At 35.9% G+C, this 26,701-nt stretch overlaps 1 protein-coding gene across 2 annotated transcripts in view; it reads left to right on the forward strand.

Moving 5' to 3' along the window:
• Positions 1–26,701, forward strand: part of LOC149801569 (uncharacterized) — an 82,967-nt gene that overhangs the window by 39,524 nt on the left and 16,742 nt on the right. For both annotated transcript variants that reach the window (XR_016420683.1, XM_089955795.1), the window contains exons 3-5: positions 1,613–6,403; positions 9,578–9,658; positions 23,267–23,322. Coding sequence is in view for 1 of the 2 variants with exons in the window: in XM_089955795.1 (XP_089811921.1) it covers positions 1,613–6,403; positions 9,578–9,658; positions 23,267–23,316 (4,922 nt within the window). In the remaining variant the exon portion in view is untranslated. The remainder of the gene's footprint in view (positions 1–1,612; positions 6,404–9,577; positions 9,659–23,266; positions 23,323–26,701) is intronic.

Raw genomic sequence — 26,701 nt, forward strand, 5'->3', positions numbered from 1 at the left:
CTGAGATAGACAAATAAAACTTGGTATGCATATTTGTATTAATATGTTGTTGATACAATTTTTTGTAGTATTCCAGGTCATTATTGTAATATCAAAAGCTTTTGAGTTTTATTTTAGCTTTTTGAACTCATGAAATTTTTATTTGTTGACAAGTGCTGAGGACTTAATTAGATTTTCCAGCCATTATCAGAATTATTCTAGATTTTTTTAAGGGCTAATTTGCATTGTGGGTTTTTTTGTGTTCTCTATTGGAAAAAAGCAAGCATATACTAATTTTTGCCAAGTATTATGTATGCCATTTGAAAGGAAAATCCACCACTTGATGTATCACATCCCTAATAAAATTTAATTTGATTCAGCCTGCTAAATTTTAAGAGCTTATAGGATGGCTTATTTTTCATTGTCCATTGCCTGTCATATATTAGCACAAGTTTAATATTGATACTACTTAAAAACTACATGGAGGGATATTCATCCCAAGGTCTTCTTAGTCCGAAATGAAAATGGTGTCGCTTGGATTCAGATATGGCTGCCATAAGTGCCAGCTAGAAAATCTTGCTGTCTCTACTTTTCTTGAATGGTTGATGCATCAATATGGAATTTTTACTTAAAACTTCTTGTGACGTTGGTCCTATATGAAAATGGTTCTGATCTGATGTCAGATATGGCCACCACAGCAGCCATCTTGAAAATCTTTGCACTGCTTCTCCTAAAGAGGTTGTATCAATAGCTTTCACCCAAAGACATCTTATAGTATCTAGTTGGTTCTAAATTAAAATTATGCTAATCCATGGTGGCCATCTTAAAAATCTTGTTCCCACTACTGCTCAAAAAAATCTGATAACCCAATGCCCAGAGCCCCTCAAATTTCAGCAGAAGACTAATTGTTATGCCTAATTGGTTCTAAATGAAAATGACGCTGATCTGATGTCCAGTGTAGCCAGCATGGCAGTCATCATTAAAATTTTACTATAGCTACTCCTGAATAGAAATTCGTGTAGACATCGAGTTTTCACCAATGATTTATTATTATACCGCGTTGAGTTTTAGTGAAAATGGTATTATTAAATATTTGCTATTGGGATCCCTCCTGAATCTGTCGTCATAACAACATGAGGTTTTCACCAGATTGTTAGGATGTCTAGTTGATCCTAAATGCTACTAGATATTCATTATGGCTGTCAAAGATGCTTCTTGTGAATGGATGGTCATATCAACATTGGGTTTTACTGAAAGATTTCATATGATATCAGCTTGAGCCTAAAAAGAAAACAGTATCAGTCTGACAGCCATTATGGTCACCATGGCAATCATCTTAAAAAACTTGTCATTATTCCTGAATGGAAAGTCGGATCAGTATAAGATTTTCATTAGAGGACCTTTTTTTTAAAGGTCTGATTGGTCCACAATGAAATTAGTACCAATCAGATCTCCAAAATGGTCACTAGGGTGACCATCATGAAAATCTTGTTATTGCTAACTTTCTAGATGGATGATCATGTTATTTTGGTTTTGTCAGCATTGCTGTAACAATTAAATATTTTACATCTTTTAAAAGATGAGAACTTAAAGTTTTTTTAAATTAAATTATTTTCATTTTCTCATTGAATAGGGACAGATGGATCTTCCAGTTTGAGGGCTACATTGCATTCTGCTTTTCCAAACTATGGTACAATTTGCATCCCAGGTGTAGGATCAAGTCAGTCAAGTTCTATGGCCAATGTCCAGTCTTGCACACTACCAGTGCAACCTGCCTTTTTCCAGAGTACTACATCATCTGAACCATTGCACACATTGGGGCTGAGTTATCAGACAAATTCTCAAAGGTCAGCACAGTTTCAGTCCATTAGGATCCAGGATGGGACATTGATGAGGACAGTTGGCAGTCAGTGCAATACAGGTGGGGAATTTTCCAAAAAAGCAGCAAACATGTACCATAATAACACAAGCCAATTAAATTCTTCAACTTCCCATCAGCAGTCTCTTTCTCAAAATATAACAAGGACTCAAAACATGGGAATAAGTCAGATGATGCCAGTGGGAGAAATGGATCAACAAGGAAATAGCTTCTTAAGATGTTTACTAGGGTTAGACACACAGGCAGCAATACCAAATGCTTTTATAGATTCATTGAGATCAGGGAGTATTTGTAATATGAACACTCAAGAATCAAATAAAGCTATCAGTAGAGCCTCCATTTCTACAACAAAACAACCCTTAATGCGTCATCCACTACAAATTCCAAATGAAGTTCCGTTTATTGTACCTCCCAACTGGAATCCTGCAGCTGCGGCAGCTTTACATTCACGTAGTCAGCAGGATGATTCTGAGCAGGATGGAACTTCCAGTAGATTACTGGGGAGATGGTATCAAATCCCAGGAATGGAACAAGAGAACACAAACACTTGTCTTCCAACACAAACATATACCAAAGATACTGAATCACTTAAATCATCAACCACAGAATCTTGTACAGAAATAGAGATCATTTCACCTTGTATAACAAATTCACTTTCTGCTCAGGTGCCAATATGCACTAGTACCTCAACAACCAATGTGACCTCATCAGCCAGCTTTATAAGTATTTCACCATTATCACCTCAAGTCAAAGGCAAATTGTCAACTTCCATGTCCTCAGTACCATCACTTACGGAGACTGTGACAATGAAACTGAAGCCACCAGCAACCTCAGATTCCACTATAACTCTCTCTCTACTTACAGATGCCCGCATGATGCAAAATACACAACTAGTAGCAAGTTCTGATGCTACAGTTTTTCAAGGCAGCAGCCATGTATTGACGACTTTGAATAATGTTCAAGTCCAGGAAGTCAATTCTGTGTCAGCCTCTTCAAAAACTGCAGGTTTTTCTGGACAAGAACCAAAATTAATTAAGAACAAGGAATCTTTTGTGCCATGTCCAGGTTTAAACTCTCCAAAGGAAAGTAATTCATTTTCTGTTAGTCCCAATTATAATAGTATCCATCCTTTGGGCAAAGTCAGAACTGTTAATTTATCAAATGCAACAGGAGATATGATTGTGCAAACAATGAATCCTGAAGACTTCAGTAAAGAAGCACTTGCCAAAAAAATTAAAGAGATTGATAATTTGATAAATCAGTCTGAACTCCTGGTGGCGAATAAGCACAGTGGAAGAAGAGAGACATCAACTGAAATGCGGAGTGGATATGCAACAGGAGACACCACCACTGCTAATTCATTGCTTATAGGTCAGATTGCAGAAAGTGAATCTCCAAAAAACAGAACAAATGAGTCTGATTCTCCACCCAGTGTATCAGCTGAAAACAAAGAAGGAAACATTGTCTCAGACAGACATGTCATTAACTCAGAATGTGCATCCAACACATCAGCTGATGGAAATGTTGCACCTGTTACAAAATCTTTGTCACCACCAGCTAGCCAAATAGATAATGAGAATAGTGTCAGTTCCTCAGGATTAGGAATATGTATTCTGAACACTTTTTCTTTGGCACACATTGAGCATAATAGCCCTAAGGAAACCCACAAGGCAAAGAATACCACAGAAGGTAAGGAAATTACAAGAAAAAGAAAACTCAGTGATAAATTTGTTACCAGTATGGTTAAAAAATCAAAGCAATCTTGTGACAAAGCTGAAGATGACAGTAATAGCAGTAATGAATGCGTCAGTGGAAGGAGGGCTGTATTAGAGCTGCCTGTGGAAAAAGGAAACAAGACTAACACAGATATTAGGAAATTTCACACTGGAAACGTACAGGAGGTCCTTGAAATATCAGAAGATGACGGTGATTTAGAAGATGTAGCAAAGGAACACAAACAACCTCAATCTGCTGAAAAGCAGTGTGAAAGAGGGTCACCAAAGGAGAAGACAGCAGAAGATAATGAAGCAAATGTGGAGGGGAATATAGAGGGAGAGGTTAATGAGTTTACCATTCTGTCACATGTAGCATTTACAGACACAAGTGCCAGTGAAATGAAAAGTTGTTTTAAGATTGTTACCTTTCATAATAAGAATCTGCTTCAAGTTGAGATAGAGTCAGGAAAGTTTTTCATAATGAAAGAACTTTTAAACAAGTGTTTTGAGAGCTTCAAACAAAGGAATTATTTCCGGGTATTTAAAGCCAAAGAATATCATTTGAAAATTCCAGTCATTGACCTACCAAAGAAGTTCAAGCCATATACAATACAATACCTTGAGTTGACCAAACTTTTGAAGCCAGGTCAATCAAATCCAGATAAATATATCAGTATCATAGAGCAAATTAATGCTGAAAGACTTTATCTTTTTGATTTTAACAAAATAACTATGAACTCACTTTCCAAAAATGTGAAAGATGGCACTGTTAGTATAGATTCTCATTCTCAGAATGCCAAGCAAGAAAGGCCAATTGAAGATGGTTCTAATAATTCATCATCACCTGCAGCTCCAAAAGGTGTACCTGCACCAGGAGCCATCATTTCTGATGATCCTGTTGTGATCACATCATCTGATTCTGAAACTGTTTCCAGTATAGATTCTGTGGACAGTGATTGTACCCTTCCCTATATAGATGGAAAAGCCAGGCATTTGGTACTTAACAGAAGAAAAAGTCCAAAGAAGACAAGACCATCGAAAAAGCGGGACCAGAATAGAAAAGAGCAGGACAAAAGTGATGTCCATGTAGGTGGCACAATGGAAGTGAATGGCGTTAGCATGCGATATATCTATAATATTAAGAATAAGAAGAGATACATTCCATTTGAGGACCTTGCAAGGTCTTTCCCACAAATGAACATCTACAGCTATCTAAAAGAAGGAAATTGTCCCATGATAAATTATCCATCAAATGAGATGAACATTTTTAACAGCATTGATGTGTCTTTACCCAAACTTGGTAAAAACCCAGTTTTGGTAGAGTATGATAGTTTTCAGTCACTTGTTCATAGCCTGCATGAATCAGCATCCCCCGTGGCAGCAGGATCCCAGGAGCACACAGAGAAATCCACTGCCAAGAAATTATTGGCATTATATTCAAAGACACTGCAAAAATTGAATGAGTTCTGTCCTGCTTCTCATGAGGCAGAATCATCTGGAAAGGATAAGGAAATCTGTCAGTTACAGGATTCCACTAAACTAAAATCTTCTGCAGCTACAAAGCCCACTGTGTCAGAGGATAGGCATAATTTCCCAAATGTGATGAAACAAAAGACATCGTCCAAAGTGGTCAGAACTGTTGGAAGATTACAATCTTTAAAGGGCGCAGATTCAAGTGTCACAAATGAGAAATCAATTTTTGATAGTAAATCTGTTCAAATGAACAGTATGTCCAAACATTCAAATAAGAGTCCCATTGAAAAAGCAGATAAAAGCTCTCCCACTTCAAAAGACCATAGAATGGCTGAATATTCGTCCAAAAAAAAGACCTCAAGTGCAGATAGAGAATTAGTTAATGAACAAATTAGACAAGCCGTGCTAAATAGACCATATGTTGCATTAGAAAGACTAAGCCCTATTATAGTTAGACGTTTGATGGGAAATGATACAAAGTTACTGAAAGTTGAATTTCCATTCAAGCCACAGAAAGAAAACTCAACAACAGTCAAAAAATGCGTCAGACATAATTCAGGTCAACAGAAAAGAAAAATTGTTCCTTTAAAGGAAATTAGTTTACCCATCCAAGATCTTCATCAGAAAGACAATCAAAAGAAACCTGCTGCAAACAGGGATTTGGGACTAGAAAATGACACTGTATGCAGTATCAGCGTTTGTCAAAGTGTTGGTTCGGTAAACCAGAACACAGAAAATGCAGAAATATCAGGACATTGTCACATAAATTGTAAGGATAGTAGAAATGTTTCCACACCATTAAACCATGATAGTGGAGGAAATTCCTTCCCTGAAGATGGTTTAGTAAAGTCAGTTTACATAGATGAAGATGTCCATTCAAAAGATTTAGAATCAAATGATGGGAGAAAGATTGTAAGTTCTGAGGATCAGAATAAACCTATGACCTTGGACAGAGATGAGCATGATCCTGGAAAGAATTTTCCAGGAACAGACATTGCAGAGATGGAACATGAAGATATTGACTCAAATACAAACACTTTACTAAACGAAGATGTTTTGGAAACTTCATCAGACCAACCTGCATTATGTCCAACTATTGAACAAAGAGATAATACTTACAATAGTGTACTAGAAGAGATTCAGAATTTGATTGATGAAGGAAAGAAAGGAGATGAGACTACAGATGTAAATGTTTTTCCCAGTGATTATTCTGACCATGAGGATTTCCAGGCATCTCTTTCTAATGCTCTTGGTTTGACCACTTCCAGGTTTCAATTTTTTGGGAGACCATCAGAATCAAGAGAAGGAGATCAGTTCTTTAGATTTGGTGAACAATTTGACAATATTCTTCTAACAGGTAAGTGATATAGATGTCTAAAGAGCTAAAATTATCTCTTTTGGTCTGATCATTTTAATTTTGTCATGCACTGGCGTTATAACTGGAGTAATATTTTGTCTGTCTTAACAAGAATTTAGAACTCTGACACATTTTCTATAGGAAAGTGATTTGTTCTTTTAAGATTATATAGAGAGCTCTGACAAGTTGTACATTGGGGTTCTGGTCTGGTCAGTTGTTAGGAATGTACAGATCTTATAGGCATGAAGCTTAACATTTTAAAATCACCATTCTTAACAGTTTAGATGTTCTGAGGATTCGAAATCAGCATACTCATGAGTTTGAGACTCGTTTTGATTGCAAACTGTGTTTGCCATGGTTAAGGTAAGTATTATCTATGCAGTTTTCTATTCTAGAAATGACCCATGGAGCTCAAAACTCTTATAGGTGCACACAAGTGGAGCCCTTTCTCAGGCAACTTTTATTGATTGTAGAAGTACCATTTTATACATTGGTGGCGTATATTACTTATAGAGAAACTACCTGGATGAAGATTTTGATCCAGAATGTGAATTTTTTCATTATTAGCTCACCTGGCTTTAAGTACAGGTCTGCTTATTACTGGTACAGTCCTTTGTTTTTCTTCCTACTATTTCATAAACTAGAAAAGCCTTTAGTTGACTTCTAAAAAAACCATTGAACAGAATATGACCAAATTTACCAGAAAGTATCCTGGCATAGATGAATTTCAGTTTTCTACAGTGCTGATCTGAAATCAAAATATATTAACTATTCCAAATAGAAAAACATAAAAGCAACTTCTCAAAAACATTTCGAGAGAATTGACCAGATTTAACAGAAAGCATGAAGGTCTTTGAACAAGTGATGCTGATCGCCTATCAAATACAACTATTATGTATAAAAAAAACTGCAAACTGTGGGTCCTGGAATCCTGGAAAAGTTTCGGAATTTAAAATTTTAATTTCTAGGGCCTTGAAAAGCCATGGGATTTCTCAAAACCTTGTAGTTTTGGAAAAGTTATGGAATTTCTGACAATAAATTTTTTTTAAATCGATAACTTCTGACTTTATTGAGTACTGAGCACCAGTTAGGAAAACTTGTTTCAGACACGACACAATTATGATCGATGAATGTTTTCAGGATATTATGGTCCATGAGTTTTATGAAATGGCCATGGAATATTTTGGAAAAGTCACTGAATTTAATTTTTGTTAAGTCTGCAAGAATTTCGGCATACTGGCATAGAGGCTTTTCAGTATCTAAGAAATGATGATGATGTACCATCAAATATGGATGATGATATTAAAAGCAACAGAAACCATGAAACAATTGTTTTTTAAAATATGCTGTTACAGCAGTGGGAAGAAATTTCCACATAAACCATCCTGCAGATCCAGATTTGCTAGACATTTGCGTTTGCTTCTGCCAGAAATGTTATGTCCAATCAAGTGCCTAATCGAGTTTTAAAGAATCAGTTCCCTAAGGGACTCTAGTTATCTCGCAAAAGACCAAGAGAAGATATGATATGTCCTTTTATGTGTCATGTCATTCTTTTTCTATCCATCTGCCAGCACATGGTTTTGTAGTGTTTAGAGGCTTTATCTTTGATCAGATTTACTATATAAACTTGTACAATGGGTGTTATTTTGAGTGATGACCATGCATATTAATGATGTGATCTTGTATCTGATTGGTTGATACCAAGAAAACGTTACATACCATATTTTTGAGCAGATCTTGATATATATATATATATATATATATATATATATATATATATATATATATATATATATATATATAAAGGTCTCTTGTGAGTTTCATTATTATTGACATTCATGCATATTAATAATGTAAACTTGCATCTGATTGGCTGATGTTGTGTACACTGTAGAGGCCATGTCTTGGATCCAGTTTTGACTGGACTTGATATGTAAGCTCATATCATTGAGATCCTGGAAAAGTTCAGTTATGAGCAAGATCCACACATAAATGAGACTATCTAGCATATGATTGGCTGACCTTGTGAACACTCTAGAGGGCATATTTCTTTTCAGATTTCATATGTAGGTTCACATGATCAAAATCTCTGTGTTCAATTATCGGTTATTTTCGGCTTCAGGGAATTTCTTTTCTCAAAACCATTGACATGCTTTCTGCTGTCTGTTACTAAAAAAGTTGTCTTTCTAATAATCAAGAACTTTATTATGTTGTTCTTCTGACCTTTTTACATTGAAAGTTTACTCAAAATGGGTAAAGGGACATCACACAAATTCTGATCCTGAGATGAAGTATTTAGTAACAGTTTTTTTGTATCATTTCAGACAATTATGTTTTGATAGAAAATGCTTGTCATATGTAATTGCTTAAATATTTTTCTCAAAATAGTTCATGAGTTTTTAAGTCAGTTCTTTGTTCAGAAATAAAGAGAAAAAGAATCTTGAAATATATGTAATTACATGTATTTCAATGAATATTAGCATTTACATTTGTTTGTTTTTAATCTACCATTATTTTGACCTCAAAGTCATCTGTATATAGGTCCTATTAGTCTTTTTTCAAATGTGAATTTACATTGGGTTTTGTTGTTTTTTGGGGGGTTTTTTTGTCAATAAATATTCAGAATAACAGTTAACATGAAGATATTTAAACCTGGAATATCTTTAAACAGAATTACGATTCACTGCTTTGTACAACCTTATTTATGTGTCTGATTCCAGACAATACTTAACTCGATTTTATTTGTGAGATTTTTGAAATTGTGCATAAATTTAAAATGTATTGTAGGGATGGTTGGGTTTGCAGCAGGTATTTAGATCCTTTTGTCACTATAACAGTGGAAATATATTGTTAAAAAGTTATTAAATATTAAAATCCATCTTTGTATTGTTAAGCCTTTTTGTATTAGAAGGATTATCATTCCATTAAGCCTTAAAACCAATTATTTTTGACAAATAATTTTGACTCCGATTTGTATTAAAATGTTTCAGAAAAGAATTTAAACAATTCATAAGACATTTAAAATAAGCACCTATACAGAAAGTTTTAAAAAAAGTCCAAGTTGTGAAGAAATGAATTTGTGTACTGGTATATCTTGTTATGTGCAATGTAGTTTAAGATAACAAGAAATGAAATATTTTATCTTTCCACTGATGTTTGGTAACTTTTCTTCAGAAACCAACAGTGTAGATTCCCTGCAAAATGCTACAATCCTGGCATTTCAGGAACAGAGTCAGTTGAACAATAAACTGGCAGGTATGTACTGTTTATTGATATTTGTACATAGAAATATTACTTTCGACTCCCCTAAACAGCTGCTTATGCAAGACACTGTAATGAAAATGTTTTGTCCAGGCAGTATTCTGAATACCATATAAGCTTTGGCTAAATATGTACAAAATTAGACTTTGGCTCAATTTTTTCACAGCACATCAAAACAGATGGCATGACATCACACATTACACATCTAGACACCACTCATAGATATGAGGCAATGGCAGCCTTACGGAAAATAATGCCAGTTTGGCAATGCTAATGTAAAGGTGTCTTAACATACTTATTATAAAGAAGAAAAAAGAAAAAAAAAACGACAAGTGTTATTTAGAGCAGCTGAAATAAACACTTGGTGTAATTTAGAAATGTTGGAAAATGTGGGGGAGGGATTCATTCACATCCACAACTGGATTGGAATTCTTAATTTTATCAGCTACTATTGCATTGCTTTCTGTTTCCACCACTCCTGGTCCCAGTCCAAGCAAATTATGTATATTTTCTCTTCCAATTAGTATTGGAGGCCCATAATTGAAAAGATCTTGATCCCAGTCTGGCTTCTTAGTCATTTCAATCCTGTGGTATAGCTTCCTCTGTTTACCTTGGACTTGTGGATAGTATGTGTTCGATAAATAGCTCAGATATTTGCCTTGTCATTTTTAAATGACTTTTAGGCCAGTCACACACCTTTTTGTGTTGACTGTTTATCCCCTTACACACAGTCAACCCATGAAAAGCGATACCAAGAAAAGAAATGAGTTTTACTGTAAAATACTGAAGAATTAACATTGATGAAAAATCAGCATCAATGCATGTCTGATACCCTTTAGAGCCTTTATACATTCAGTTTTAATTATCAGTTGTTGATACAGGAATCGGGTCCATACTTTCCCACATTACTCCATTACCAGTTAATTCCTATGTGGAAAGGGAGTTGGATTGTGCTTGCATGACAAAGGATGGTGATAATCAGAGTAACATCTCTTCCCATTGTAGGTACCTTTCTTTTTTGGGAGATGGGTCTTCTTTCTGCTCCATTTCATCATGAATATACCTGTCTTAATTGGTTTCAGGTTAACTCTTTAACTACTGGTGGCAGTGTATAGCTCACTACTGTGCCTGGATATACCTGGATGCTGGGATAACTACTGCAGCCTACTGTATCTGATTTGTGGCCTGGCTATACCTAGCTACTGGGGTAACTACTGCAGCCTACTGTATCTTATTTGTGGGCTGGCTATACCTAGCTACTGGGGTAACTACTGCAGCCTACTGTATCTGATTTGTGGCCTGGCTATACCTAGCTGCTGGGGTAACTACTGCAGCCTATTGTATCTGATTTGTGGCCTGGCTATACCTAGCTACTGGGGTAACTACTGCAGCCTACTGTATCTGATTTGTGGCCTGGCTATACCTAGCTACTGGGGTAACTACTGCAGCCTACTGTATCTGATTTGTGGGCTGACTACCAGAGCCTAATGCTGATGCAGCCAAGTGGTAACTTTTTAGCTGATGATGCAGGAATATGGGCTAATTGTTTCAGTTATTTTCTGTATAATAAACTGATTTACAGACTAAAACCATGCATAAATAAATGCTATTACTACCTTATGTCTGATTCCTGTATCCTTCTAACATCCATAATATTGATATAAAATCCATGAATATACAACACAAAACAGGTTGTAAACCCTAAAATTTATATGTCAGTCTTTTATAGGAAGTTATTGGTCCAACATATACATGTAATTACAAAAAAATGTTTAACTAGTCACTATGTTCTACTGTTTCCCAAGTATTTCCTCGTAGTATCTAATGAAACAGTTGTGTTTTATGTCAAATTCATCTTCCAAAATTCGGAACCCAAATCACTCTCGTAAGCGGACACCATTGTTACCACTGTAAACTTCAAACACATGTATTAACTCATTCGGCCCCGATCCCATCTGTAGGCGTGATCTGGTTTCTGCATTCATTGGCCGATCCCGCCTGTAGTCGTGAATTGTTTACTGCATTCAATGGCCGATCCCGTCTCCAGGCGTGATGAATGTGTGTTAGATACAACGTCTCTGATTGGTTAGAAATGGTTTATTCCAAGAACTAAACAACTGTTAAACCAATCAGAAATGATTTTACTTTCATTTGTGGAAATTTGAATTGTTCAGAAGCAAAAGGCTGAAGTTTGAGAGCGGTTTAACTACACGTGTTCTGTTCATGAAAATTCGTAAATGATGGCGGATGGAAGAGTGATTTTTGATGAGAGCAAAAATGTGGAGTTTCTCGGGTTTGATCTTGAAATTATTGAGCAGGCTGAGGAAAGATATGTTCAGCAGTTGAATATTTTGTGAGATTTAGATTTGGACATAGAAGTTTCTGAGATTGAATTGTCCGAAGATGATGATGCTGACAGCGATGATGACGGAGTTCTTGCGGATAAACGTTGCACATAAGTTTGCCTGCGTAGGTACCAGTCACCAGGATCAGTACTGGATTTCCTAAGCAGCTGATGAATCAATCACTCTCGAGGCAACTCGTATTTATGTGGCGGATATATCTGGCATCAGTAATTAAAGAGTTAAGGCAGACATGATGAGCAGTGGTCCTGCTCTGTTGCCTCTGGCCTTGTTAAAGAAGATGGAGAGGAGTCACACATAGCTTCTTTTCAGTCTTGAAGGCATCAGTTATCCCATTTTCCCAGGAGGACAGCTAGTAGGGTTAGTCCCTCCCACCCACAACCCCTGTGAGTGGTATCAGGACAAGAGAGACCCCAATTTGATGTATTCCTTTTGGGAGAGGGATACTGAAAAGGACAGTCCTGACAATGCCCTTTCCATCTTGATGGACTTGTATGAACTCTTAGAAGAACAAATGGCCTCAGTTTCACCCACTCTATTGGACCTCCCCTACTCCTTCCCACCCGTTGGATCTGGTTTTGGAGGAATTTAAGATGTTTGTTATGGGAGTGAATGAAGTTTACCACCTCCTTCCTCCTGACTTGTGTCCAAAGCCTTCTAGCAGTGAGGACAAGAATATTCTCTCCCATATGGAGAGGCTTTTTGGGTCATCTTTCACCTCGATCTTCTGCAGCACACACTCTGCAATGGTCTGAAAGTGTACAAAAAGGTATTCACATGGCCAGGTGTTTATCAGGCAGCATTGAGTTGAAGGGGCAAGCTTTATTCCTTGTCTTTTAGAACAAGGTTGTCTGTGGTTAGATGCCATTTATGAGTTGGTATCTCCCTGTCTTCTGATGGTTTCTTAGCACAAATAAAACTGCTAGGTATGATCAAGATTGATAAGGTTCTTGGTGGCCAAGTGGTCTAAGTTGCTCGCATTTACCTATCAGTGACATGTCTGTGTGAGTTTGAGTCTCAGGTCAGCAAATGTGGGTCTGTGTGAAAGTTTGCCAGTGGATTTACAATGGTCAGTAGTTTTTACTAGGCTTTTCCTAGGTTCTTCCTCCAACAGTTATACTGGCCACCATGCATAGCAGATCATGTGCTGAAAATGAAATTAAACCCAAAACAAGAAGAAGATTGATTCTTGTACCATGTTATGATTGTATGATTTTGTTTTTCTGCTTTTAAATTGAGAATAAAGTATAGGTAGTATCTTTACTTTCCTTAATGGGCTCTGCTGATATTTTATTTAAATTTGCTCCAAAACAACTGACTACTGTGCCAGATTTACTATTGCATAATGCTGTATTAGGATTATAAGTCCAACCCTTTAGCTGCTACAGCTGTTGTGCTGTTTCACTACTGCTGAGTGCTATCATATCAGTTACTGAGACTACTGAGGCTGGTTCCTAGGCTGAATACTAGATGATGATGCATCAAGGCTGACTACAGAAGCTGACAATGAAAACATGGTTACATTTATATTCATTATTTCATTAGTTTTTGCTGGATTTCAGTGAAATAAAAAACAGCTTACATTGTATAGTGTCTGTTATTCATATATTTCCACTTTATATTACAAAGTTGAGAGTGGTACCTCTCAAAACAGTCATTATCCACACATAAATGACGATGTGTATTCCAAAATATGCCCACATCTCTGTGATGCTGATTTCATACCATTTCAGCCTCAGGTCTTGCTTTTGGTCCCCCCATTTTCTTGACATAATCGTTTGTTTCTTTCACAAGCTTTTCCACCAGACATTCAGGAAAAAACTTGAGAAAAAATTCGTTCTCATTGCTTAGTCCAAGCTTGAGTGTTGAACCAACATGATAATCAAAATCATTGATCTCGAACACGACGAGGTCAAAACTCCATTGTGCAAGTGTGCAGATGGGACTATGCCTCGTCATCTGATTAAAAATCATTTGCATCTGGTGTTGAAAGGTGACTAATATCAATATCCGATCCATTTTCTAAGAATGATCCATTAAACTCTTTGATATCGCTTGCACTGAACCCTTTATAGTTGCTCATATCTGAATCGAAATCCATCTTTGTTTATCACAACTACACGTGTTTCGTAAAGTGCAGAAAAGCCCCAACTGTCTAAATTTAACCTCCAGCTTTCACACTTGTATCAAAATGTTGAGTAAACTTCTGTACTGTCAACCAATCAACATTTAGTTAATATAGCAGTCACGTCCGCATAGATGCGACACAGGGTTTCAAGTACTGCTGAACTATATGCACATAAGCGACACTGGTGTAATAAACTAGGTTTATCAACACTGCATATATGCATCAGTGGGGTTCAGGAGCTATTTACAGGTGATGCTTAGATGCGGTAGTCATAGCTAAAGGGCTAATGGGCTCTGCAGATATTTTTGCATCCACAATTTCTGATGGATTGTACGAACAAGAGTCCCTTTCCAAGAGGAATCTTTCATTTGTGACCAGTCAAACTCCTTGATCATTGGAGGATGTTATAAAGACCATATTTTGGTGATGATACACTACCTTCTCCTCCTACCTTCATCCTCTGGACCAGAGTAAAGGCATATATTTTCTAGGGCCCATATTCGCAGAACAGAATGTGACCTAAGCAGATACCTGCTTCATACATGTGAACTTCCAGAGTGGGAGGATTTCCTTCCTAGATGAGGGGTGTCTCCTGTCAATCATGCGTATATATAATTATTTTGACAATTTTCCATTTTGTTCACAACTTGCTTCCACTGAAATGCATGTGCCATAATGCAGCTTGTGATCATGTGACTGAACTGGCCTAAGCAGGCCAAGATGATTTAGTTTTTATTTCAACCAGCATAAAACGATGCCACCTTGATTTTGTCTGCAGAGTTGGTTGGCTTCAGTGTTTGAATTTTGTCATTATGGATTGTAGTGTGTGCAGTTGGTAGTAATTCCAAAAAGATTAAAGAGATTAATTGATTATGGTTGGATTACTAAAGAGATCAATTAGCATAAAACATGGTCAGTTTGGCTTCAGTGTTTCAAGTTTATTGAGATGTCAGTGCTAAAATGCCAAAATCTAAGCAACTAAAATATCACATGAAATTAATGATCGATGGAAATGTGGAATATCATTAGTTGGAATCAAGTTTAAAGGATGTAAATATACAATCAGCCTGTCCTATAAAGTTGAGTTTAAAATCTATGGTGGTGAGAACAACATTACACATCATGCAGCATATTAAACAAAACAACCAGTACTCCATCACTGAAATCCATCTTTGCAAAATCTGCATCATATATGTTGTTGTTATTATGGGTTTACCGCCATTTTGCAGCACAGGATATCCTATACATGGCAGCCAGTTTAACTGGTGGAGGAAGAACCTGGGTAAACTCTGGGTAGATCCATCAACCAACAGGAGGCTGCTGGCATGCTTACCCACATTGGCTGAGCAGGAGACTCAAAGCATCATATATGAATAAAAGATGTACATGACGAGACACCATATGCCAGCTTTATAGACAGACATCATCTCACATTTTCAGATCTAGTAAAAACAGCGTTTCCTGACTCTGAAATCATTCAAAAGTTCATACAAATGGACACAAACTACTTACATACTGACCCAAATTTTGGGTCTTATTGGCCTAAGAAAGTCTAAGACATCTGCCGCAACAAAACTTTCACCATTCTTATTGAAAATTCTCCCTGTTTGAACTTGAAATTCCTGACCAAATTTTGCAAATGTCCTGTTTTGTCCTAAGCTGGCTTCACTGTTTATCATTGCAAGTAGAACCATGCAACATGTTGCTCCTACTTGCATGATGTTCGCAGTATATATACATGTTCTCAGGGTCAAGATCAAGCAGAGAAGCAAGAAAATTCTTAAGACAGTACAGCTTGCATTCATCAAGACTTGTATGCCACTAAAATAAAAGATTATCTTTCTTGTTTCTTGATTCTAGATCTATAGATTTCACATTTAAAAAACTTCATCTTATTGTCGATAGTTTTCTCTGTGTATGTAGTTCACCAAGTGAGTACTCTGTAACATATTTATGATCACTCAGGCTCTCAGTGTTGGAACATTTTTAGAACAGAGTTGCAAATTTGTCAAGTTGTGTCATTGTTTTGAGTTGTGTTAATGAGTAATAAAGGTTGAATTAGAGACTGAACTGACTTTAGTTTCATTTTCACAGGATCAATGAAATTTAGACAGGATCAGTAAACATTTTATTATTGTGATCTGTATCTTCATGATTTTAAAATAATCCCTGTCAGGTCCAGTGGTTTTATTACTGCACTTGGTATCCTCACTATATATAATTGTTGTCATGTTGTTAATGTCCAGAGCAGTGAAAGCCTGAATAATCTGTTGATCACTGGTCAGTTGTGGTATGTTTAGTTCTTGTGCATTGTTCACATGGTCCTTAATTTTTTTCTTCAAGCATTTTTAAAATGATAATATTTGCCTTTATTGAATTTTCTTTTAAGATCATTATCACTTTGTTTCTGTACAATCTTTACATATGCAAACAGTAGATTTTTTGCCAGCCTCATAACAAGAGCTGCAATGAATAACGAGACTTTCAAATCGAATACTTTATTGTCATTATTTACGCAGAAAATCAACATTTAAAATAGGATTTGTTTAGCTAGTGATTTTGTCAGCATTTTGTAAAGAAACAAGGGAGAAATAAAAATCTTTGCAACAATGAATTAGTTTACAAGGAAGCAGTTTCAAATTTCACCTGAAATTTGAACTCCATCTTGCATATTAATGCTAATAGTCTGAATGGTCAGATTGATTATATTAATTAAACCCCTTATTGGATTTTCTTAATACTTGAGGTAAATCAATTTAAACTTAAGGCAGTTCATTCTGCAGTACACTTACCTGCCCCTTTATCCATGTGATCAAGATCACAATCAAAAAAGTTGTGGTGAGGTTTTGGTTCAGTTTTGTTTCTGAAATTATTTCCTAAATCCCTAGATGGATTTTTTGTATGCTTTGGATGGATCATTATGAATTTAAGGTCATTATGTGACATGATTGACCTTTTGACCATGGTCAGGGCTGCACATTTTACAGCAGTGCTTTGATTGTGGGATTGACATCCAGGTCCAGGCCTTATTTGTTTTGCAATAAAGCATTACCTTTAAACATAAGTGTTTTCTTTAATTAAAGGGGTGATGACTTCAGCTACCAACCTTCTCCACTTACAGACATCAAGTTACTGCACATCACCAATGACTGAATGGGCAAAGAAAAATAAATGAGTGAAGTATCAGCCAAAGTGTCGAAAAGAAATGATTCTGAAACCTTAATCAGTCAATAAATTACATTTAAGGGTCCAGGTGACAGTACTCCACATCCAGTACAATGAGAATTCAAGAGTGCCTTTTCTAGAGTCAGCAACTCTGCCCCACCCTACTGTTTTATTCTATAGTATTTTAAATAGAGTTACCTTTCATGTCTCTTATCAACAAAGAATTGTTTGTAATACTTGGTTAGTCACGTGACTATTTTGCTGATTTCCTTGTATTGGCTGTCATGTATTGATTTATGAGTATCTTGCTTCAAACTTGAGATATAAATATGGAGAAGAAAACTTGTCACATGGGCTCAATACTAGTAAAGTGAAATGTATTTATCCAATATTTAATTTGTCATTGTAGTACAAGAGAATTTCCATGATGAGTATCAGTCACCTTTTCTCAACAGTCACCAAGTAATGTACTACCATCCTAGCTACAATACAAGACAGATATGTGCAGATTCATTTAGAGATGGTTCAGTGTATGTCTGTTTCACATGAAGTAAACAGAACTGACCAAAGGAACATTCAGGATAAAAATGTATTCAAAATATTAAAAAAAAACGTATCTTGCAATACATGTCATATGCAAAGATGCAAACAATACATACATGAAACATGCTCAGTAGTTAACTTTCAGTGACAGCATTTTGTCTTTTATAGTATAATAAACAGCTTAATGAGATTTTTGACTGAGCACAAGTTTTGACTTGTATCAAAAGGTTCAAGTTTGACTTGTCAAGTTTAGAGTTTGACTACACAAATATAATGTCAAGGAAATTTGTGGTGTAACCATCATTGAAAATGTGTTGGTATGTTTTAATGCTTAACATTTTCATGATGCACCAGCAAGATTTACTTCACATAGTTATACCACTCCAGTGGAAAAAGTGGTTAGAGCATCTGCCTTGGATGCGAAGTTGTGGGTTCGAACCCTGGCCGAATCATATCAGCATTAAGAGGTTAGTGTTAGGACTGGTTCGCCTGGTGTCAGGATAATTTCACTGGGTGGGACATGATGTTGCAAGTCTGTTGCTTGATGCCCCAGTTCTAGACATTACTATAAACTGTCACACTGCATACATTGTAGCAATATGACTGAAAATATTTTAAAGCTACATTAAAAATCCAACTCACACACACATACTTCATATGGATCTGATGGACCAACAAAAAATGTAAATTGTCCCACAATGTTTATATGCATAATTGTTGAAAACTTTGACTCTTGCAAAAGTTTACATTTTAAAGATAATTCTTTTAATTTGGGGTTACTGTACGTTTCATATATATATCATCAAACCATGAATAGATGAATCCATAATTATTTCTTAAACCTCGTACATATCGTTCATTTTAAACTCATTTTTATCTCTGCTGGTCATAGACCAAAAGACCTCATGAAATGGTCTGTTGTCCTATTGCTACTCCTCCTAAACTACTTGGAGTATTGCCTTAAAACTTTACACACATATTCATCTCATGGTTTAGTTAGTCCTAAATGACAATGTTGCTCACATATCCAATATGGCCACCACAGTGGCCATCTTGAAACTATTATCACTGCTAATCCTGAATGGATGGTCTTATTGTTATGGGGTTATCACTAAAAGTCTTGCGATGTCTAGTTGGACCTAAATGAAAATGGTGCCGATCCATCGTAAAATATGGCCACCATGGTAGCCATCTTGAAATTCTTGTTATTGCTACTAATGCATAATGGATGGTCATATCAACATGGTCAGGTCACCAGGTCCTAAATATAAATGGTGCCAGACATACAGCCAATATTGCTGCCATGAAAACTGACTTAAAAATCTTTCTGTTAATACTCCCCCTGAATGGAAGATCATTTTGACATGGGGTTTTTTCAACATAACACTTTAATGAGCTCTACTTTGTCCTAGATGAAAGTGTTTCCAACCTGGTTTCCAGTATGTGTACCTTAGCAGCTAATTTGAAAATCTTGTTATTGCTGAAGAATATCGTAGATGTTTTGAAACACTCAACAATTAATAGGAATGAATAGTATTGTCATGAATTCCTGGAAGTTCTTTTTGTCGATTAGAGTGTCAGTCCCATCGAGGGACTCGTGTTTATATTCCCATCATAAGAGCATTTGATCTGCCTATCTTTTCTGTATGGCTATCTGTCTGTTACCAGTTTCATTTCTGCTTAATTTGAGTTGTCCACCATCTTCATTTACCAGCCTTCATGAATGGCTTGTTCTTGGGTTTTGCAAGAACCCTACTGATTTCAGGATCAAAAGCTCTGACATTAAGGTAACTATGACTGCAAGATAAAAATCTGTTTCTGCAAAATAATTCAAGTTTCCAACCTCTGCATTCACCAGACTTGATGAACTGTTTGCACATGGGATAAGGGGGTCCTGTTGATTTCAGTGTCAAAAGCTCAAAGATCAAGGTCATTGGCCAAAAGAAGAAAAATGATTTGCACACAGGTTCCCCAGCATCTGTGATTACCAAACTGTTCAGAAGGCATGCAATTAAATAAGGTAGAAGCCTATTGATTTTAGTGTAAAATGGTCAAAGGTCAATGTCACTAACTGAAAGAGAGAGAAAAATGGTTTCTGCAGAATAACATTAGTTAGAATATCACATACCTGAACCAAACTTTGTGGATGGTTTGCACTAGGGGTAAGGAAAATGCATCCTAGATTCAAGCCTTTTGCAGTCATATTTTTCATTATCATCATGAACATGTTGTGTTAATGCTTTGCAATAAAGATTTTGAAGTTGGAGACAGTGTTTATAATTAAAAGCATATTGATGCAGGTTAGACACCAGGTTCTGTGGAACAACTTAAATGTTTCTGTTCATTTGTCCATCCATCCATACATTTTCCACATTTCAGTTTCCAAGGCAAAACTGCAGTCATTTAAGATATTTTAATGAAATTTGGTGTTGTGCCTTTTACTATTTACAATGCTTCTTTTCAGGGTTTTTTAATAAATATTGTTGTCTGTTTATTTACCATCCATGCATTATTCCTACTTTCATTTCCAGAGCAAAGCTCAAAAACTTTAAAAATATCTCTTTGAAGTTATACAGTGGTCCCTCTCTTATATTGCCTTTCCTTCTGCACCAGGAAAGTGGCCTTATAAGACAGGTGGCCTTTTGAGAGGGGGACTAAAAATTTAGTGAAAAATATATGTAATGTACGTAGCAAGAAAGCTACGTACTTCAAAGCAATTAATATCTTCATTTAACATCTTTGTTTGAAAGTAACATTAATTGTTAAAAGGTTCTTCTTGTCTTAAGAATAGATGTATTTCAACCGAATATGCATTAATAGTTCTTATTCTTGACGTAAGCATGATATGCGAGCAGGTATTGTAGTCATGCACATTGCACAACCCATTCAAAAAATATCATTTAAATCTTGGTACATTCATAATTCTCTTTCCATTTGCTCCATTTTTTCCACTGCTGCTGAATAATCTCCTTATGGGTTATGACGTTGTTTATTTGAGACTTTTCAGCATAAAATTGTTTTATTTTAGTCTTTTCTACATACAATTGTTCTGCAAGTCCTCGCTCCTCACCCACCCCCACCCACCCGATGTCGGGTAGAATAACCGAAACTTTTGTAGAGTGGACGAAATCCCTTCTTCGTAAATGAAGCAATAGATGTATTGTCACATGATTTTTTTTGTCTTTGTCTGGTACCATATTTTGTTCAAGGTTAATTTCTCTGTGTGTGTTAATCCACAAAATCTATATTTAGCCTATGATGACCATGTTATGATCTTGACAATTATGTCTGGTTGTAATCATCAAAGAGAAGAACTCGACAGATGTGTGAAGCCCCAAACTGTATCACAACATTGTTGAGCCCATTTCCTGTAAACGTCTGTTTTTATAGATAATTATATAATATTAATCTTAGTGTTACATATACTTTAGCCAACACTTCTTTCAGTAATGGAAATTTGACATTGGAAGACATGTATCAGATGTAGAGATAATCTGATTACTTACCTTACGTCACAGTATGAATTAATTATTGGTTCTGGACACATTTCAAATAAAAGTGGCTGCTTGTGAGGGGTAAATTTTACATTTTTTGTACTAATATGCTGTCCACTGGTAGCATTAGACGGGTGGCCATTCTTGAGGGGTACTTTTGAACACAAACTCGTCGGATCCTAGTCGTAAGAAACAGGTGGCTGCTGGTCCGGGGGGGGGGGGGCATTCAAGAGGGGGGCCACTGTACATATTAGATTAAGAGTATAGATGTGCCTTTTGTTTTTGCAATTCTTTGGTTTTATTGCTTGTAACATTTTCATTCATCCATCCACCATTCACACTGTTATTTCTCAAGCATATCACTTCCCTACATACATGTACTTTGTAAATAACAAACTTTCTGGATGTAAAATCTAGGACAAATGCTTCAGTATTTGTGCAAACAATTTTGGCACAGAACTGTAATTGTAGTATTTGGTTTAATGCAATTTGTCAGCACATGATAGGCTATACATGGCAGCCAGTATAACTGTTGAGGAAGATCCCAAGAAATACCCAGTAAGAACCACTTACACATGCTCACTTTGGCCCAGCCTAAGACTCGAACTTTATAAGGGGATATAGATAAGTTGGTCTTCAGGTTTTCATTAAAGTGAATTCCACCCAGTGGGAGTAGTGGTGGAGGAGGTCAGAGATCACCCATACTTTCTATGCCTTAGAAATTAGTACTCATTTGCTGTGGTGCAGACATTTATCTTTGGAACATTTCATTAATAGACAGTTTTGCTTTAAACCAACATCTTTTTTACGCCAAAATTACACCTCACCCACCCACCCTCAATACAATCTTGGCATCTGTCCTTATTGCCAGAGGTCCAGCTCCTGGGTCATAACTTGTAAACTTTTCAGATCCACTCTCAGCAACCATACAGTATATACACTTTTTCATGATGAAAAGGCGAAATCATTTATGCAACCATTATTGGCTTCAGGGCCTTTCTCTGCAGGATCATAAGTTAGAAACTTAATAACCCACCCATAAAATGTGTGTGTGTGTGTGTGTATGTATGTATGTATGTGTGTGTATATATATATATATATATATATATATATATATATATATATATATATATATATATATATATGGCATGAAAAGGGCAATTTATTCATTTAGCATTGATTTCTGGTTCTGTCCATAATACCATAGGGCCCAGCTCCAATTAGCATTAGCCTCTTGGCCTTTCCTTCCTCCAGGTCTCATTAGAGCAACTATTAATAGCCCAACCCTACAAATATACGTATCCAAGAGAAATACATTATGCTGATGCTGAAAAGGCAAGACAGTGTTGCACAGAATCCATATTAGGTTTTAGATTTGAGTCTGCTGCTGTAGTAATCATAACTTAAAAATATATGAGTAATAATAACTAAAATTTTACTTACATGTGTGTATGTTTTAGTAATATGCAACTATTTTTATCAGAGCATTGTTTAAAAAGGTCTTGTGGATATTGTGATACCATCCATATTCCACCCATCCATCTGTCCATCCATCCATCCATCCATCTGTAACCACATCTAAAGTGCTGGGTGGAATTTTTTTTAAAATCAGTTCTTTTGCTTACGTTGAGGTATCCATCTACAAGAAGGGTACCATTCTTGTCTCCTTTCCCTGAAATCCCTGTGAAGGGTTCAGAAGTCAGATCCTGAAAATGTTCATTTACAATGACATTTTTCAAATATTTTCTGACCAAACTTTATATATGCAGATAAAGCAAGAAGATACATTGTGTGTGTGACCAGTTTTCCTTTGTGACCCAAATGCAGTTGAAAACATGAGGATTATTTATGGCAGGCTTTTGCAGTTTCTCTAGCTGTCAATCATAAATATCAAATCTTTTATTTGCAGCATCCTGCCAAGCATTAAGAACTGTAGTAAATCAGATACAGAGAAATTAATAGAAGGTTAGTATATATTTTCAGTGCTAACATTCTGAAAGATTAAGTTCCCATGCTACTGAGAAAATGGGAAAAAGTCAGAACTAAGGACAGGTTTGTTACTGACTGGAAAAAGCCATTTCAGCAAAAATTGGTCAAAGTTTGGAGAGAAAAAACAGGAATTTTCAAAAGCCACTCAACACTGATCAGTTGCAGAAACAAAATGTTGCAAATTAATATTTAATAGTTATCCAATTTATTGTGTTCATTTACATTATTTTAAAATAATATTTAACTGATGTTAAATTTATTGTGTTGAGTTAGATTACTATAAAAATAATATTTAAATGATAGTAAATGTATTGTGTTAAGTTACTATAAATTAATATTTAACTGATAGTAATTTTTAACTGATTGTAAATTTATTGTGTTGAGTTAAATAAGTATACATTAATATTTAACACTGATAGTAAATTTATTAAGTTAAATTACTATAAATTAATATTTAACACTGATAGTAAATTTATTGTGTTGAGTTGAATTACTATAAATTAATATTTAACTGATTGTAAATTTATTGTGTTGAGTTAAATTACTATGAATTAATATTTAACTGATTATAAATTTATTGTGTTGAGTTGAATTACTGTAAATTAATATTTAACTGATAGTAAATTTGTGTTGAGTTAAATTACTATAAATTAATTTTTAACTGATTGTAAATATATTGTGTTAAATTACTTTAAATTAATATTTAACTGACAGTAAATTTATTGTGTTGAGTTGAATTACCAAATGATTCAGAAGTTGCAGAATTCTTCAGTAAAATTATGCATCATTTCTCAGTTGCAATCAGGTTCAATCAGCTAAATTACCTGTATTATATCCAGCACAGATTACCTCAAAATGCCCAGATATTTCTCCCAAAACACTGAGCAACCAGTAATAACAGTAAAAATTTATGTATCTGAGTCATCAGTTTTGAAGCACATAAGCACTCACATTCATCTTTTTAGAACTGAAATCTGTTTATAATAAAACCTTATTTCATTTGAAAGATTGAGCAAACCATGCAAATCAAATGTCAGCGATACATTCATACTTTTGTTGGCATGCTTACAACTAGACAGCTCCTTTTCAGAAAGTTCGTGCATTACATCACTTACTTTGATAAACTTCACATGAATCAAATTCTGCATGTGACACTGTTGTACCCTCTGATCTTCAAGAACAATTTTGCACAGAACAATATCAATAGCACATAGAAAATGCAAGATAATGACAAAAAATCACAAACAAAAACAGTTTAGCATTTCTAAAGCATTTATAATTTTTCAGTTTTTGGGATAGATTTCTTCTCAAGAGCTAAAATGATCAAATTGGGAAGAATCAGTTGTATTATAAGAAAATTACATGTAAACAAAAGTATTAGATTTAGCCTCTCACTATTTTTATCTCTACTGGTCATGGGCCAAGAGATTTTGGGATGGCCTGTTTGTCAGTCAATTATCACACATTTGTTATCACTTCTGTCCTAAATTATTGGAGGATTTCCTTGAAAGTTCAAAGACACATTCATGCTTTTGTATAATTGGTCCTGGATAAAAAGGATGCTACTCACTTTCAATATGGCTCTACAGCAGCCATCTTAAAAATCTTATCACTACTCCTCTAGAATGGATGGTCATATCAGCATCAGGTTTAAACTGAAAGACATCTTGTGGTGTCTAGTTGGTCCTAAATGAAAATGTTGTAGTTCATTCTTCAAATTCTCTTTAGATCAAAATGTATAGCTGCGGCATGGTTGAGACTGCATCAGGTGGCGCGGTCCTGTGTTAGACCTTTCTGGGTCATTGTTAAAGTGTTTCAGGGATGACTTGAATCTTAGGAGTATATTTCTTTTGACCACTCTAAGATCACTTTCCTACTTTCAGCTTTTTTGTAGAAGATCTTTTGTAGTTATTTATCTGACATCCTGGTGACATGGCCTGCCTGTCTTCTCTGTAATTTTATCAGCAGATTGTGGATGCAGATCCTTGGAAGGCCTCAGTGTCTGAGACCCTTCCAATCCATTGTATCCTCAAAAGTTTCTTCAGGCAACCCTACTGAAAATAATTCAGCTTCTTGGGATAACATCAGTACACCATCCAGGTTTCACATGCATACAGCAGGGTCAGCAACACAGGGATTTTGTGGACCTTCAGTTTTGTGAGGAGACTGATGCCTCTTTGCTCCCACACATTTGTGCATAGTCTGCCATAAGACCACAGATGCTTTAGCCATTCTGGTCTTGGTTTTATTATCATTAAGGAATGCATGACAGTGTACTGCAGAATAGGTGAACTTGATTAGCTCTGCGTAAAGCTTTCCTGGTACAGATTGGTTTATCAGCTGTCTTTTGATATTGATTGTGAGACTGATATTGTCACAAACTGAAAAGAAATGGTCTATGATCTGTTTTGTTAGACTGCTCCAGGGCTTTGCCATTTGACAGCTGATCAGTTGCTTTTTCAGTTTTAGTCAGCATTGGAAGATCAGCAAATGACATGTTAATTTACACTTGGAGAAATAAATCAATTTCCTCCTCGCCAGCAGGCAAAATTGTTGCATGCACACCAGTCTGATGCCAGCCAAATTCATGGCAGACTGGGACAAAACTTGAGTAGGCAGTCCTACTGGCCACTTGGATTTTTATACATATCGAGTAAATTCAGTGTACAATTTTTTTTTTTTTTTTTATACAGTAGAACCTGTCTTGAAAGACCATCCCTTCTGCCCAAAAGTAATGGTCTCTCAAAACAGGTGGTCTCTCAAGACAGGTCATAACACTATATTACCAATAAATCTGTGCAAGGAGAACCTGGTTTTTCATGACAGGTGGTCTTTCATAGCAGTAGTCTCTCAAGACAGGTTTTACAGTATTACAGTGTATCTCGTACAGATGTAAGATTGAGGGTAATAACAAAAACCTTGGTGTCACAACTGGGGGGTCGAGAGAACAACAGTTTCACATCACTAGGCGTTACTTTGGCCACTACAAAAAAGTTGTTGCCAACTTCTGCTTAGGTGAGTTGACTTTCCTCAGGTGGGTGAGTTACACTCAGGGCTGCTATCAGGATTTTGGAACAGGTCATTTCCCTATGAATTATAGCTGTTTTTCTTGTGGTGTCTATCAACTTATATACTGTCTATTAGTGTACACTCCATTCACCAGTGGTGAGTTGCTTCACTTGATGGGATCACATAAGTTGTGACATGCTGACTAGGGTTAGGGTGAAGTAAACATTATTTATGGCACCAATTCTAACTCCCTCCTCTTGATGCAGAAGTTCAGTCTTAAAAATAGACTGCTCAGTTGTCCATGGGCTGCTGAGTTCCACTGCTGCTTCAGTCCAGTGAAAAGCAA

The sequence above is a fragment of the Sinohyriopsis cumingii genome, chromosome 4 (genome assembly GCF_028554795.1).
Source record: "Sinohyriopsis cumingii isolate HCF-2022 chromosome 4, ASM2855479v2, whole genome shotgun sequence".
NCBI classification, from domain to species: Eukaryota; Metazoa; Mollusca; class Bivalvia; order Unionida; family Unionidae; genus Sinohyriopsis; species Sinohyriopsis cumingii.